The sequence below is a fragment of the Oenanthe melanoleuca genome, chromosome 3 (genome assembly GCF_029582105.1).
Source record: "Oenanthe melanoleuca isolate GR-GAL-2019-014 chromosome 3, OMel1.0, whole genome shotgun sequence".
Lineage (NCBI taxonomy): Eukaryota > Metazoa > Chordata > Aves > Passeriformes > Muscicapidae > Oenanthe > Oenanthe melanoleuca.
In genome coordinates, this window is record NC_079336.1 from 98,262,326 (window position 1) to 98,278,164 (window position 15,839).

At 49.4% G+C, this 15,839-nt stretch overlaps 1 protein-coding gene across 1 annotated transcript; it reads right to left on the reverse strand.

The window, feature by feature from the left end:
• Positions 1-3,738: 3,738 nt before the first annotated feature.
• CD93 (CD93 molecule) lies at positions 3,739-7,207 on the reverse strand. The gene has a single exon (XM_056488328.1). The coding sequence runs from the start codon at positions 7,142-7,144 to the stop codon at positions 5,258-5,260; it is 1,887 nt and encodes a 628-aa protein (XP_056344303.1). The 5' UTR covers positions 7,145-7,207; the 3' UTR covers positions 3,739-5,257.
• Between the last annotated feature and the right edge of the window lie 8,632 nt (positions 7,208-15,839).

Below are 15,839 nucleotides of genomic sequence, written 5' to 3' on the forward strand. Positions count from 1 at the left end.
CCCGGCAGCGAGGGGCGGCGGCGGGGAGCGCGGGGGAGCCGAGGGAAAAGAGGGGAACGGCGGCGGGATACGCCGGGAACGGGGCTCGGGGTGGGAGCGGCGCCGGCGGGGGTTGTCACCGCTCTGGGGTCCTCGTCACCCGCTGGGATCTTCGTCATCCTGCTGGGATCTTTGTCCCGCTGGGATCTTCATCCCGCTGGGATCTTCGTCATCCTGCTGGGATCTTCATCCCTCTGGGATCTTCGTCACCCGCTGGGATCTTCGTCACCCGCTGGGATCTTCGTCATCCTGCTGGGATCTTTGTCCCGCTGGCATTTTCATCATTCTGCTGGGATCTTCATTTTCCAATTGGGATCTTCTTAATCCCGCTGGCATCTTCGTCATCCTGCTGGGATCTTCGTCATCCCACTAGGACTATCATCATCCCACTGGGATCTTCATTATCCAGTTGGGATCTTCTTCATCCCGCTGGGATCATCATCACCCCACTGGGATCTTCATCATCATCACCCCACCGGGATCTTCATCATCTCTCTGGGATCTTCTTCACCTCACTGGGATCTTTGTCCCGCTGGCATCTTTATAATCCCACTGGGATCTTCATCATCATCATCACCCTGCTGGGAGCTTCATCACTCCTCTGGGATCTTCATCCTGCTGGGACCATCATTATCATCATCCCTCTGGGATCTTCATCATCCCTCTGGGATCTTCATCATCATCATCCCGCCGGGATCTTAATCATCCTACTGGGATCTTCATCATCCCTCTGGGATCTTCATCATCCTGCTGGAATCTTCATTATCCAGTTGGGATCTTCTTAATCCTGCTGGGATTTTCATCATCATCACCCCTCTGGGATCTTCTTCATCCCTCTGGGATGTCACCCCGGTGCTGCCACAGCTCAAATCCCAGCTCTGGATCCAGAAAAAGAAGGAAGGAGGGAGCTGGGAAAGGGGGAAAAGGAGGAGCCAGGGGGAATTTTCCCTCTCCACAACCCCTGACAGGAGGGTGGAGCCCGGCGGGATGGGGATCTGCTCCCGGGGGATAATGAAGGAAAACGGTTTAGGGAAAACTTCTTTAATAATTAATAAATATATAATTATATTTTTCCATCTATACCTATATATAATTTATATAGTTCTTCTATTATTATTATTATTATTATTTTTATTTTTATTTTTATTTTTATTTTTATTTTTATTTTTATTTTTATTTTTATTTTTATTTTTATTTTTATTTTTATTTTTATTTATTTATTTATTATTATTATTTATTTTTATTTTTACCCTTTTCCCCATCTCCCCCATTCCCCACGGACACCTCCGAACGGATATCCCATTCCATCATTTTGCCAAAAACGGGGGACGTGAGGCTGTTTTTTCATGGAATTCCACCAGCCTTGAACTCTGGGATGAGCAGCAAGCCCCAATTTCCCCGGATCAGGGCGAGGAAGTTTCTTTATTAAACTTTATTAAACTTTATTAAACTTTATTAAACTTTATTGAACTTTACTGAACTTTGTTTGTCCTTTTCTTTAAAACCCCCTGGGGTGGTTTTTTTTTTTTTTTGTCCTCTCACAACCCTGGGTGTTTCCCATAAACGCTGTGAGGCTGTGGGGAAAAAGGGAAGTTGGGAGGAATTTTTAAAATAATAAAAATAAAAATAAAAATATAATAATAATAATAATAATAATAATAATAATAATAATAATAATAATAATAATAATAATAATAATAATAATAATAATAATAATAATAAATTTATAATAATAATATATAATATAATAATATATAATATAATAAATAATAATATAATAAATAATAATAATAAATTATTTAATCTCGTTGGATTTTTCGGACCTGCCACAAAAAATTGGAAGTGTCCATGGGATTTAATTCCAGCAGTTCTCCAAGCAGGATCACTCCAGGAATTTTCTGACTTTCCCTGGCTTTTAGGAACCCCCAAAAAGTTTTTAATCCCACTTCTCCTTTTACTTCTGCTTCTGCTCTCCGGGGAAAACCACCAAGAAAAGGAGAAAAAAAAAAAAAAAATTGAAGAAAGGAAAAAAAAAAATAAAATAATAAATTTGTGTTCCTGATTTTTTTTGTTTTTTATTATTTTTAATTTTTTTTTGTTTTGCAAACCCTTTCCCCTCTGACTCACCCTGCTCGCTCTGACCCCGGATCCGGGATTTGGTGTCAACAGGGGGGAATTTTTGTCTCCTCGGCAGGGATTTTTGGGATTTTTGGGATTTTTGGGATGAGGTGGCTCCTCGGGAATGTTGGCAGCTGTCCACGAGGGGATGGGAAGAGCAGGAATGTGAAATAATGTGAAATAATGTGGAATTTCGGGGGATAAAAGGATCTAAAAGAGGGCGATCCTATTGTTCGATCCCGGAAAATCCCTCGTGGGGAGCGGCGCTGGGATCAAAGGGGGTGGGCTTGGATTTGGGGTTTTGGGTGTGGATTTGGGGTCTTGGGCATGGGATTGGGGTTTTGGGCATGGGATTAGGACCGTGATTATGGGATTGGGACCTTGGTCAGGGATTTGGGATCCTGGCCATGGAATTAGGACCGTGGTTATGGGATTGTAACCTTGGGCATGGATTTGGGGTCTTGGGCATGGGTTTGGGACCTTGGGCATGGATTTGGGGTTTTGGGACCTTGGGATTGGGGTTTTGGGCATGGGATTGGGGTTTTCGGCATGGATTTGGGGTTTTGGGCATGGGATTGGGACCACAGCCATGGGATTAGGACTGTGGTTATGGGATTGGAACCTTGGTCATGGATTTGGGATCTTGGTCATGGATTTGGGATGTTGGGCATGGATTTGGGGTTTTGGTCATGGATTTGGGGTTTTGGGCATGGGATTGGGGTTTTGGGCATGGATTTGGGGTCTTGGGCATGGATTTGGGGGTTTGGCCATGGGATTAGGACCATGGTTATGGGATTGGAACCTTGGGCATGGATTTGGGGTCTTGGGCATGGATTTGGGATTTTGGGCATGGATTTGTAGTCTTGGTCATGGGATTGGGGTTTTGGGCATGGATTTGGGGTCTTGGGCATGGGATTAGGGCCATGGTTATGGGATTGGAACCTTGGGCATGGATTTGGGGTTTTGGGTATGGATTTGGGATTTTGGGCATGGATTTGGGGTCTTGGGCATGGATTTGGGGTCTTTGGCGTGGATTTGGGACCTTGATCATGGATTTGGGATCTTGGTCATGGAATTAGGACCACAACCATGGGATTGGAACCTTGGTTATAGGATTGGAACCTTGGTTATAGGATTGGGGCATTGGTTATAGGATTGGAACCTTGGTTATAGGATTGGGGCATTGGTTATAGGATTGGAACCTTGGTTATGGAATCAGACCTTGTTTATGGGATTAGGGCCTTGGCCATGGGATTGGGACCTTGATCATGGATTTGGGATCTTGGTGATGAAATTAGGACCGTGGTTATGGGATTGGGACTTTGGTTATAGGATTGTGACCTTGGCCATGGAATCAGGACCTTGGGAATGGGATTGGAACCTTGGTTATAAAATTGGGACCTTGGCCATGGGATTGGGACCTTGGTTATGGGATTGAGATCTTGGTTATGGGATTGGGACCTTGGTCATGGGATTGGGACCTGAGGAAATCCCGGGATAAGCCCCAGAAAGGATTTGGGATCACCACCACCCCCCCCCCCCCATTGTGGGGAACAAAAGGATTAGCAGCACCAGACCACGGATTTTTAGGAATATCTTTATTAAAACCCACTGCAAACACATTTTTGTCCAGGTTTTCTCGGAATTTCACCCGGAGAGAAGTGCTGGGATAACTTTATCCTATAAATCCAAAAAACAATACACTCATCCACTACAAAAAAAAAAAATCAAACTCCCAGGAGCAGGATGAACATCCCATCTCCTGTGGAAAGCACAGCACCAAATTATCCCGCTCCAAACTGTGGGATTCACCATCCCTGGATCAAGGTGTGGCAGGAAAATGAGAGGCGTGAGGTTGGATCCATGGAATTGCAGCAGGAGGGAGGATCCAAATTAAACCTCGGCACAAATTCTTGTTTTCCCCCAGATCCACCATCGCTCCCCGCTGGAATACACAGAGTGATTTTTTGGGAACAAACAGCACACCTCAGGGTTTTCCCAGCTCTGATTCCCATTTTTTTCCCTTTGATATCCCATAAAAAACCCCAAGGCTGCCACATCCCAAGGATCCCAAGCCGGCATAATTAATTAATTTATTTCATTGATCCAGCTACTCCCAATGCTCTGCTGGTTTGGGATTTGGGAATTTTCAGCATTTCCCCCCCCCCTTTCTCCCAACCCGGTCAGCACATGGAGAACATTCCTATCAGCTCCACTTTCCTGTTTGCAGCTCACAATGGAGCCCCAAGACAAGGAAAAAAAAAAAAAAAAAAAAAAGCAGGAAAGGGTTTTCCTCGGCACAGGATGCAGCTCCCTGCCCACCACAAACTCCTTTGTGTGTTCCACCCCCATTCCCGGAGCAGTTCAGCTCCAGGGACAAAACAATTCCAACAGAAACTTCACAACCCTTCAAATCCCGCGGCTGATCTTTTCCCAGCCCTTCAGAGCTTGGATAAACCACGGAGGAAGGCGCTGCTGGATGTGCCCATCAGGATTTTTGGGAGAGAATTCCCTGCTGGAAAGGCGCGCTGGAAGATGCTCAAGGAATTTTGGGAAGCACCTAGGGAGCAACTTGGCATGGAGAGCTTTGGGGGGTTTATGAGTTTTACACGGAATTATCAGCAAATATTCCAATCCCAGCGTGTTCCCTACACGTGGAAAGAGGGGGAAACACACTCAGCCCGGAGCCAGGAAGGATCCTTCCCAAAAAAAAAAAAAAAGATCCAACAGGAAAAGCCCGGCCTCCCAGGCGGCTGATGGGAAGGAGAGCATTATTTTCTCTGTTTAGAGGAGGATTTAGGCAGGATGCTCTGGAAATGAGGAGGTGGCTATTCCAAACACAGCTTTTCCTACCTTTATGCCACCCCTTGGCTCCGTGCTGAGCAGTTTTTTTTCCCCTGGTTTCAGGAGACAGGCTTGGAACAAAACCCCAAAAATAACCCCTAAACCCCACCCTGGTTGTGCCTGCAGGGGCACATCCCTTTCCCATCCCGACTTCCAACCCTTTTCCAAGGCAAATCCCGCTGGAACGGCCGGAGGAGCTCGCTTGGGGCACAGAGCATTCCCTCCCCACCCTTCCAGCGGGATTTTTAACCCCTTCCTACCTGCGCTCCCCGCGGCTCTCGGGCTGCTCGGGCACCCAGCAATAATTATCGGCCGCGCTTTTGGCCGGCGGCTTCTCCCTCCTGGCCGCCCTTTTCCTGCAGGCCACCAGCGCCAGGGCGAACGCCAGCAGCAGCAGGATGGCCACCAGGCTGCCCACGATGTAGTAGAGCAGCAGCCGGGGGCCGTCGGCGCTGCGCTCCTCCGAGCCGCCCCCCAATCCCGGCGTGGCCATTCCCGGGATGCTCGTGGTCCGTGGGATGCGCGGGATGCTGCTGGTGCTCTGCCGGGCGGTGCTGGAGCTTTTTGGGATGCTGGAGCTCTGTGGGATGATGCTGGAGCTCTGTGGGATGATGCTGGAGCTCTGTGGGATGATGCTGGAGCTCTCTGGGATGCTGGAACTCTGTGGGATGATGCTGGAGCTCTCTGGGATGCTGGAACTCTGCGGGATGATGCCGGAGCTCTCTGGGATGCTGGAGCCCTGCGGAATTCTACCCGGGATCGCCTCTCCCGGGCTGCACCCGCGCCCATCGCCATCCCGGACGGAGCCAGGCGGGCACAGGCACTCGTAGCCGCCGGGGAAATTGCGGCAGGCGCCGGGACACAGACCCCGCAGGCACTCATCCACGTCCAGGCAGGAATCCCCTCCCGGCTGCCGCTGGAAGCCGGGCCGGCAGGCGCAGCGGAAAGAGCCGGGGATGTTGATGCAGAGTTGCGGGCACGCGTGGGGCTGCGCGCACTCGTCCACGTCGTGGCACCGGCGGCCGGCGGGGCGGTAGCCGGGCCCGCAGAGGCACTGGAAGCTGCCGGGGGTGTTTTGGCACCGCTGCTCGCACGGCCCCGACTCGCACTCGTCCACGTCCGAGCAGCCGCGGCCGTCCGCCGCCAGCGCGAAGCCGGGCTCGCAGCCGCACTCGAAGCCGGCGGGCAGCGGGCGGCAGGAGCCCTGGCACGGGTTGGGGTGGCAGGAATCCTCGGGGACGCAGGAGGCCAGGTCGGCGGCCAGCGCGAAGCCCGGGTGGCAAGCGCAGCGCGGCGCCTCGCCGGGAGCGTCCAGGCAGCGCTGCTGGCACCCGCCGTTCATCTCCCCGCAATCCACCGGGCACAGCGGGCCGGGGGGGTGCCAGGCGAACCCCCCGGCCTCCGGCGCGGCCCCCTTGCACACCGCGAACAGCGAGGCGCCCCCGCTGCGGCAGCGCACCTCGGCCAGCGTGCCGAAGGGCGCGGCGGCCAGGCGGGCGGTGCGCGCCCCGAACGGGGTGCTGTAGGACACGGAGCCGCCGCCCGCCAGCGGCAGCGCCCCGCACATCCCCCGGAAGGCGAACTTGCAGAGGAAAGCGGGCAGCGCGCTCCGGCACGCCCGCTCGCTCCAGCCGCCGTCCGGCCGCAGGCTGGCGCAGCGGGCGCTCACGCAGGTGTCCGCCGGCTCCGACGCCCACGCCGAAAAGTTGCCCCGCTCGCCGCCGCCTACCCAGGAGAAGCCTCGCAGCGGCTCCTGCGGCTGCACGCAGTGCCCCCGGGGCAGGGCCAGCCCGAACCAAGCCGGGCCGGCCCAGCGGGCAGTATCCAGCAGCTGCCGCAGCCGGGCGGCCTCGGCGGCGCTGCGCGCCGGGGCCAGGTTGCCTCCGTTGTCCTGGCAGCGCGTCTGGGCGCTCCTCCAGGTGCTGTCGGCGCGGTGCAGGGTGTAGCAGGCGCTGTCGGCGCACAGCACCTCCACGTCCTCCCCCGCGCAGCCCCAGGCCAGCAGCAGCAGCGGCAGCAGCGGCCGGAGCGCGGCCATCCCGCCGGACGAATGGACGGGCGGCCGGCGGAGCCGCCGCTCACATCCCGCCGTCCCGCCGGGCTCTCCCCGAGCACATCCTGTGCTCCCGGCTTTCCTATTCATCACCGGGGGCCGCGGCTTCCTGTAGCCTCGCTGGGCTTCCCCTTCCCGCCGGCTCCTCGCTCCCATCCCAAAGTTTCGGGGGAAACGCGCCGCGTTCCTATTTTTATTTATTTTTTTTTTTTTCATTGCGCTCCTGCTTTTTTTTTTTTTTTTTTTTTTTTTTTTATTATTATTTTGATGGATTCCCTCCAGCAGCAGCCGAGTTTTCCTAATAGGGGCCGGGAGTGTTTTTCAAAGCACGTGTTGCTAAAAAAAAAAAAAAAGGGGAAGGGAAAACAACCCGCCTAAAGAAGAAGCCGTGGGATCCGTGGATGCCGCCTTCCAAAAAAAGAGGGAACGCTCGGAGCCGGGGCTCTGCCGCGCACGCGCCGAGATTCCAGCGCGTTTTTGGGTATTTTTTTTATTTTTTTTTTTTCCCATTTTCTTTAAATAGATGGAAGAGCTCCGAAATAGGAGCTGGGTCGTGGGAAGGTCCTGGGAATACCAGGATGGAGCCAAACGCTGCCCCGGCATTCCAGGGATGAGGATTCCTCAGGGAATTCCAGCTCTGGGCTGGAAAAGTTCATCCATGAGCAGGGCAGGGATAATTCCGCTGGAATTATCCTTGATGCTGGGATGCTCAATTTCCTTCCCTGAATTCCCAGGATTTCTCCCTCTGGCAGCAGCAGGTTCAGTCTTTTCCTGCTTGCCCATTCCTGGATTTTTTGGGTTAGGTGGGTTTGGAATTCCCGAAAAAATGGCCGTGATCCAACAGGGAAATGAAAACCAGGAATCTGCTCCTTTGCTTCCCTCCTAAATAAAGAAACTGCCAAAAATCCCAATAAAAACTGGATTATTCCCAGGCCTGCTCATGCACAGCATTCCTGGGATTTCTTCTGGAAAAAAACTGGGATGCTGGTTCTAATTGGATTTATCCAGAATTCCAGGAATGGGGGGAATTTTTTTGGACTTGGAATAAAAGAGCTCAGCACAATTTTCCAACCGACAGCTCTCCACATCCCAACCTGGCATTTTATTTTTTTATCCAACCAAGTTTTCCTGGACAAAATCTGGGAATTTTTAACAGCAGCTCCTCTGGATATTCCCAAATGGAGAAAAATCCCGAAATATTTAAATCTAATTTAAATATTAAAAGTCATTCCAGGGTAATCATGGAATTGGTGGGAATGTTCTTTCCTAGGATGTGTAGGATGGCCAGGGAAGAACTTCTCGCTCAAAATAATGGAATATTCGTGGAATATTTGGAAAAATAAAGCTAAAAACATTTTCCAGTGGCTTTACTTATTAAAAATAAAAAATTAAAAATTGAGATATCCCTGTTTCCAAGAGTTTCATGGATAGGAAATCTCCCTCCCATCACTATTAGGAAGATCTCCACGTTCCAAGTTTCTGTGGGAATATTTTTGGGAATTTTTGGTGCTGCTTTGATTGCTGTTGTATATTCCACACTCCTTAAATTTTCCCGGTTGTTCCCATGGAAAATCCAAGTCCTGGTCCCGAACTTCCAAAGGATTTTCTTTCCCAACTCCCCCTCGGCTGAACAAATCCATAATTTCCCGTTTCCCATAGGAATCCAATCCCAGTGATCTCATGGGAATTCCCGCCGAAGGGAATATCCAATTTTTGATTTTAAATTAAACTTTAATCAGTTTTTTTTTTTTTTTTTTAAATCGGGAACTGCTGAAAATTAAGGAATTGGTTAAAAAAAAAATCGCTCCGAGGTTCCAGAAGGAAAAGGGCGTGGGATGTGTGACGTCAGCAAATCCCAGGATTTGGGATGAGGGACAATGGAGCTGGAGGGGGGTGGGGGTGGGGACACCTGTGCGGGAAAAGAATTGGAGGAACTCGGCTCCCTCTGGAGACATCCCAAGGACACGGAGCCGGGCTTGGGAAGGGTCTTGGAATGGGGAATGAGCTCCTGTCGTACGAAATTTTGGGAATTCGGGCAGTGCAGAGGAGCGGGAATCGGCTTTTAATTCGATTTAATGGGAATTAAATGGAAATTAATGGAAAATTGCTTTGTTTAGGTTTTCACATCCTTTCTCCTCTGCCCACCCCTCCCCCGGGGGAGATCCCACCTGGAATTCTGCATCCAAATCTGGCTCCCAGCACGGGAAGGACGTGGAGGGTTTTATTTCTGGGATAATCAGAGGGAAAAACTGGGAGAATTAGGGATTGCTCAGCCTGGCAAAGAGGAGCTTCAGGATGATCCCAGTGTGTTTTTTTCCAGGAGCTGAAACAGGGATGGATTATTCCCAAGGGATGGAGCGATAGGAGAAGGGAGATGGAAGTGGGATTCCATGGAATATTGGGAATTAATCCTTCCCTGGGAAGATTTTTTTTTTTTTTTTTTCCCCATGGAAATATGGAGAGGAAGGAGCAGTTCCCATCCCAAAAACTCCTTGCAGGCCTCTCCCTCCTTTTCATGGAATTGGTTCCTTGGAGCCCAGATTCCAGGCTGGCATTTTCCACCTTTCCCTCCCCTCATCCTCTTTTCCTGTTTGTGTTTTTTTCCAACATTGGAGCAACTCCTCCAGCTAAAGAAGGGATGTCCAAAACAACCTGGAGGGAATCCAGGAATAAAATCCAAGACAAAATCCCAGGAGCTCCATGGGTGGGAGGCAGCTGCTCCAGGTGTTCTCAGCAGCTCCAAGGATTTTGCTGGATGTCAACTCAGGACACAATTCCCTGAGTTTTGTCCCACTTTGTGTTCAAAGCCAGGAATTCCATTTCTGTTCCCATCTGGATTCCAGGGAGGAGAAATCCCACAGGTCCCCAGCAGATCCAAGCTCTGAAATTCCTTTGGGTGCTCTTCCTTTCCCTCTTCCTTTGTTATCCAGGGGATTTTTAAATTTTTTTTTTTTTAATTATTCTGGAATTTTTCCATGTGTTTGGAGCCTTGGAATTGCTGACTGGATTGTCCTGGGTGGGAACAACCTCTTTTCCAGATGGAGCCAATTTAGGAAAATTTCCACTCCAAATTCCCAAAGGAAAGGGAATTCCTGTGTGGTTTTTACTGGGATTTGTGCATCTGTTCCTTGTGGGAAGCTGGAACATTTTTAGGATATTTGGGAGTTGTTTTTTTTTTTTTGCCATAAATTGAGATTTTTTTCTGCTGCACATTCCCAATCTTTTAGCTCATCCCATTTGGTGGCAGGATCGGTTTTCCAGGTGGAATAATTAAGGAATAAATAGCAATGAATAAATGGAAATGGAAATGGAAATGGAAATGGAAATAGAAATAGAAATAGAAATAGAAATAGAAATAGAAATAGAAATAGAAATAGGATTTATAATAATAGTAATAGTAATAGTAATAGTAATAGTAATAGTAATAGTAATAATAATAATAATAATAATAATAATTATTATAATAAGTGTATCCATAGGCTGCCTGACTAAACATGGGATTCTCATGGGAAGGAAGCATTCCAGGGGATCCATGAGGAATTGATTCCTTCTTTTTTTCCCCCTCTGCCTCACACTTTTTTCCTCATGGAAAACAGATTTTCCCTGCCCACAGGAGCTGTGGGGGGCAGAATTCCCAATTCCCAGCTAAAATCAGGGTCAGAGCAGGGTGATCCCTGCATTCCCACCTTGTTCCAGAGGGAGAACCCCAAAGGAAGGATCCCAGGAATGGGGGGATGCAAAAAGCATCCGGGATGGAGGATTTGGGGAATCCCATTTTTCTTTGGGATGTTTAGGAACATGGATTAATAAATTATTTTTTTAATTTTTTTTTTTTTTTTTTCCTGGAGCAGAGGCAGGGAGCAAAACCCAAGGATGGGGTTAAAGCCAATCGGGATTTGCTGCCATTCCCAAAAATCATCCCTGGCTGAGTTCTCACCACTCCCAGCTGGATTGTTCCCTGTTTTCCCATTCCCCTCCCGCTTTTTCAGCGCTGTCCCAGCCCAGAATCCCGGGAAGGAGGCGGCTCTGGAAACATTCCCGAGGCTCGGGAAGCGCCGGGTGTTGCCCGGCCAGGGCGGCAACAACTGGAAGGAAAAGCAGGGTGGGATTCTCCAAAGGGATGAGCGGCTCCTCCAGACCCTGCCCAGCTTTCCCGGCAATTCCAGAATTTTCTCATCCCTCCCAGGTGATTCTGTTTGGAATCCCTTTGCTGGATCATGTCGCAGAAAAAAATTCCATTAAAAAAAAAAAAAAAAAATGGAATTATAAATATTTGCATCCAGAGCTCCCCGTGTCGGGATGTGGTTGCTCCAGCCCCTCTCCCCACCCAAAATTCCCAAAATTCAGGAGGGAGAGGAGCCAAAAGTTCAAATATTCCTTAAAAAAAAAAAAAACCAATTTGGCAGGAAAATGACTCGAAGCACGTGAAAACATCGAGGTCATTCCCAGCAGGAACTGATCCCACCATTCCTGCTTCCCACACCGGGCTCTTTTCCAGGTTTTTCCTTTCCATCCTGCAAATCTTCCTCCTGGGAGAGGAGGAGGAGGGACAGACTCAGGATCCTTCTTTTCCATCTCCTTGTGTGTTCAGTTCAACAGGATTTAAGTGGGAATAAAATTCCTGTTCCCACCTGGCCCAAAAGCAGGAATTATCCCCCTGGAATTGCTGATATTTTGGGTTGAAGATCCCAACTTTCCAACCCCCTTTGGAAATCCTTGGAAATCTGCCCCATCCCTGTCCTTGGAGCCCCAAGGCAACCAAAGCTAAAAAATGCTGTTGGCACATTCCAAGGTTGGAATTTTGGAGGAAAAACCGGGATGGGGCTCATGTGGCTCCTGGGACAGTTATCCCAGGCTGGCTCCTTCCCTTCCAGATCCTTGGGAGAATCCAGGAATAAAGAATTGGAGTGGTTTGAACCCAAATCCTACAAGCTGCTTCCCTAAATCCCTTTTTTTTTTTTTTCCATGGAAAATATTCCCAGCCCTGAGCAAAGCCTGGTGGGATTTCCAGAGCAATTCCAAACTGCTTTTTCCCGTGGTGCTCCAAGTTTTCTTCCCTCTGGTTTTGCCTGGTTTAACTCTTTTTCCCTCTTTCCCCTCCTATTTATCCAAGGAAATGGGAATTCAATGGGAGGAAGGCAGGAGCTGCTGGGGGGATCCAGAGGTGCTTCCTTATTTTTTTAAATGGGATTGAGGAATAATCTTAACTGGAAAACTGATTGAGATCTTGGAAAAACGGGATCCCAAAAGCTGGAGCTGTTAGGGAATTGGGAAGTTTGGAAAAGCGGGAAAACAAAAGATTTACAATTCCTGGGGAAAGTCAAGCAAGGTTTGCTTGGAATCTGGGAAGAACAAATCCCTTTCTTTTTGTAGCATTGCCGGTTTTCCTGGAATGGGGTGACCTTTGCTCCATGCTGGTGATTTATTTGGGAATCAATCCCTGCTCCTGACCCCGGGATATTTGGGAGCTGGGAAGTTGGGAAGTGGCTGGGATTCGATCCCTTCGGTGCTGATGGGGGGAAAAAATTCCCAGATCTTCCCAGGATCCCCAACTGGATTCCAGGCGGAGCAGAATCCCTGCATTTAAACCCCATCCCAAGGATTTCTTGGAGCTGCATCCCTCCCAGCCCACGGCTGGATCCCGCCGGGATTTGCCCGGAAAACTCGGCTCTCCCAGCACAATGCCCAAATTTCCTGCTGGGAGGGTCCCGGCAAGGCAGGAAAACATCAGCGCTTTTCCAGAGGCTCCGAGCTGCCTTCGGGGCAGGGAGGATCCATCCCAGGATTTTTCCTCTGGAATGGCGCTGCCTTGGATGCAGCGGGGCTTCTCGGGGAAACAAAACTTGGGATTGTCGGGAATGTGGGCGATAAAGATAAGGGAAGGCTGGGCAGAGTTTTTTCCGTGTCCCAAGGCTGAGCTTTTCCCTCCTTATCGCGGATCCGCAGGAGCCAGGGGATGTGCCGCAGCTGGAATTTCCCTGCCTCAGCAAAGCGGAAAAAAAAAAGGGGAATGCAAAGTGAAAAAATTCCCTGGGTTGCTGGGCAGGGAATGACAGCAAAATCTCCTTGATTCCACATGTTTAAAAGGATTTTTCCCACTTTTCCAGCATTATTTAGTTGTGTTTCCATAGGATCTTCCCCATTGCTGTGGGCACCCAGCGCTGATTTTGCCTATGGATGGAGCAAAGGGAATTCCGAGGCTTTGAAAATGGAAACAGCCACAAAAAAAACACGGATTGGGATCCATTCTCCAGCTCCCGAGATGGGATTTCACTGGTTAATTCCGGCCACATTCCCACGTTGGAGAGGAATTAGGGATCATTTCCAGGTGCTCCCTGCCCTGCTGTAATTCCAAGGGTTTCACCTTTCCCGGGAGCCCGGGTTATCTGTGGCTGCTTCCGGAGCTCCCTGTGGAATTTGGTGAAGGCCAGCGTGGAAATGGGAAGAGCCCTGTGGATAAACATCTGGATCCTGCCATTGTTATCCCCAAAAAAAAAAAAAAAAAAAAAAAAAAGCGGCAGGAGAAAGGCGGGGAGGAACCAGGGATGCTCCGGGCAGGGCTGATGTTTCCAAAGGGATAAAATCCTTGGATTCTTGTCCCTGCCGGCCACCTGCAGGTCTGATCCCAGCTGGAGGCAGCTTTCCACTGACCTCACTGGGCAAACATTCCCTCCTCCCTGGTTTTGCAGGCAGTGAGACACTGGATACTCAGGATGGAAGGAGAAATCCACAGAAAAAACAAAAAAAAACCAAAAAAACCCCAGGAGTTTGTTCCTAAAGGCAGCTGAGCCCATTCCCAAATCCTCCTGGGATTTTCTCCAAATTAAAACCTTCAGCTCCAGGAGGTTTTGGGGTCCAATTCCTCTTTTTCCCAAGCTTCCCATGAATTCCTCCCTCTGGAGCTAATTCATTTCCCAGCTAAACACCAGCTAAAAGTCTGATGTGGTTTTCCCAAAATTCCCTGGAAAAGCTGTGAGAGTCTTGCTGTTGGGATACTCCAGCAGGGCAGCCAGAGCCGGATAGAGCCAAATTATCCCTAGGGAAGTGGGAAGCATGAGCTGGAAGTGGATAAACTTGGAAAATAAAATCCAGGCTGATCTCCTGTGGAATTCAGGCTGTAAATTTCCCTGGCAGTTCTGGCTCCAAGTGGGAATGCTGATGTTGAAACGCTCCCACCTGGATTTCAAAAGCCATTCCCTAAAGGTGGAAAATCCCTCCCAGGGTGATCCATCCACAGCTCCAGGGATCAGGAGTGGGATCCACTTGCCCCCCTGGAATTTTAGGTATTCCAGCTGTTTGCTGGAGAGAGCAGCTGCTTGCTCTTCCCATTTTTATGGGATTTTAGGGATTGTCCTTCCCACTTCACCCCCTCCTCCTCTGGAGTTCTCAGTGCCAAACTGGGAATCCAAACCCCTCATGGGAACAGCCCATGATGGGAATTCCTAACAACAGCTGGGATGATTTTCAGTTTTCCAAAGCCTGGATTAGGAGGGTTTATCCCTCCTGGTTTGGGAATGGGCTCCCCTGAGGATGGAGCAATTCCTCTTGGAATTCTCTTCCAAGAATGCAGAGCCACCAAATTAGCTTTTCCATCTTCCTTGGGAATGCTGAGACAAAGGGAGTGGTGCCAAGGATTCCATTCCCAACTGCACCTTGTCCTTGGAATTCTGGAATTCTGGAATTCTGAGCTTCTGCTTCCTCCTCATGCACTCCCAAAATTCCCACCTGATCCCCGCAGGTCAGCACACCTGACCTTGTCCCAGCTCAGGGAAAAGGCAGGAAAGCTCAGGTGTTGGCATTCCCATTGGGAATTCTGGGCCTGGAAAAGGCTCCTATCCCACCTCCAGGTGCGTGTCCTGAATTCCCAAATTCTTGCTCCAGATGGGAAAGCGTTTGTGGAGTCACCCAGATCCACTCCTGAGCTTTCCCACTTTTCCCTTGGGAAGTCAGAAATGTGCATCCACAGCATCTCCAGGATGAGCTTGGATCCTTGGATCCGGATCCAGGGACCTAAAAATAAGATTTAAGGAATTTGGGAACTTTTTTCCCTCCCTTTGGGCTTCTTTCCCTTGTCTCTCCCACATTTTTCCCTGATTTTTTCAGGCTCCAACCTGCTTTCCTTGTTTTTGTTATTTCTAAGGGTGGAGTTCCATGTCCTCACATCCCTGGATTAATAACACAGATCCATCATATTTTGGGATGTCCTTCCAGCTTCCAACGCAAGCCTGGGCTTGGCAACCCCACTGCTGCTCCCAGCAGATTTTTGGGATAAAACCAGATCCATAAAATCCTTTGGAATGTTGGTTGGGCACCCAGTACCTGCTGGTGTGATTCCCATGCCAGCTGCAACATTCTCCTATTTCCTTGCAATCCTGGTTTTTAAGGGAAAATGAATCCAGATGGGATTTGGAACTCCAGCTCCATCCAAAGGGATATTTTTCCTTAATCCACCTTGGAATTCCTGGCAATCATTAAATATCCTGGAGTAAAAGCAGATGGTCTAACAAAAAGTCATTCCTGCTGCTTTTCCAAAGGTTATCCAGCCATTCCCAGCCCCACTGCTCCCCAGGAATATCCATTTTTAAATCCCTAATGTTGGGAAAACATTCCTTTGAAAGGTGAGTGGTTGGTCTGGGAACACTTCTGGAGAAGGATTTTTTGTATATCTGAATGAGGACACGGCTCCAAAAGTCATTCCTGAGATTAATTGGGATAATTATTGGGATCATTAAAAGCTGGGGAATCAGCAGTGGGAAAACTCAGCAAATCCTTCTCCTCCTCCAGA

Bases quoted from the DNA above. Each gene is read 5' to 3' on its own strand.
- CD93 (XM_056488328.1), bottom strand. From the start codon at position 7,144: ATGAATAGGAAAGCCGGGAGCACAGGATGTGCTCGGGGAGAGCCCGGC.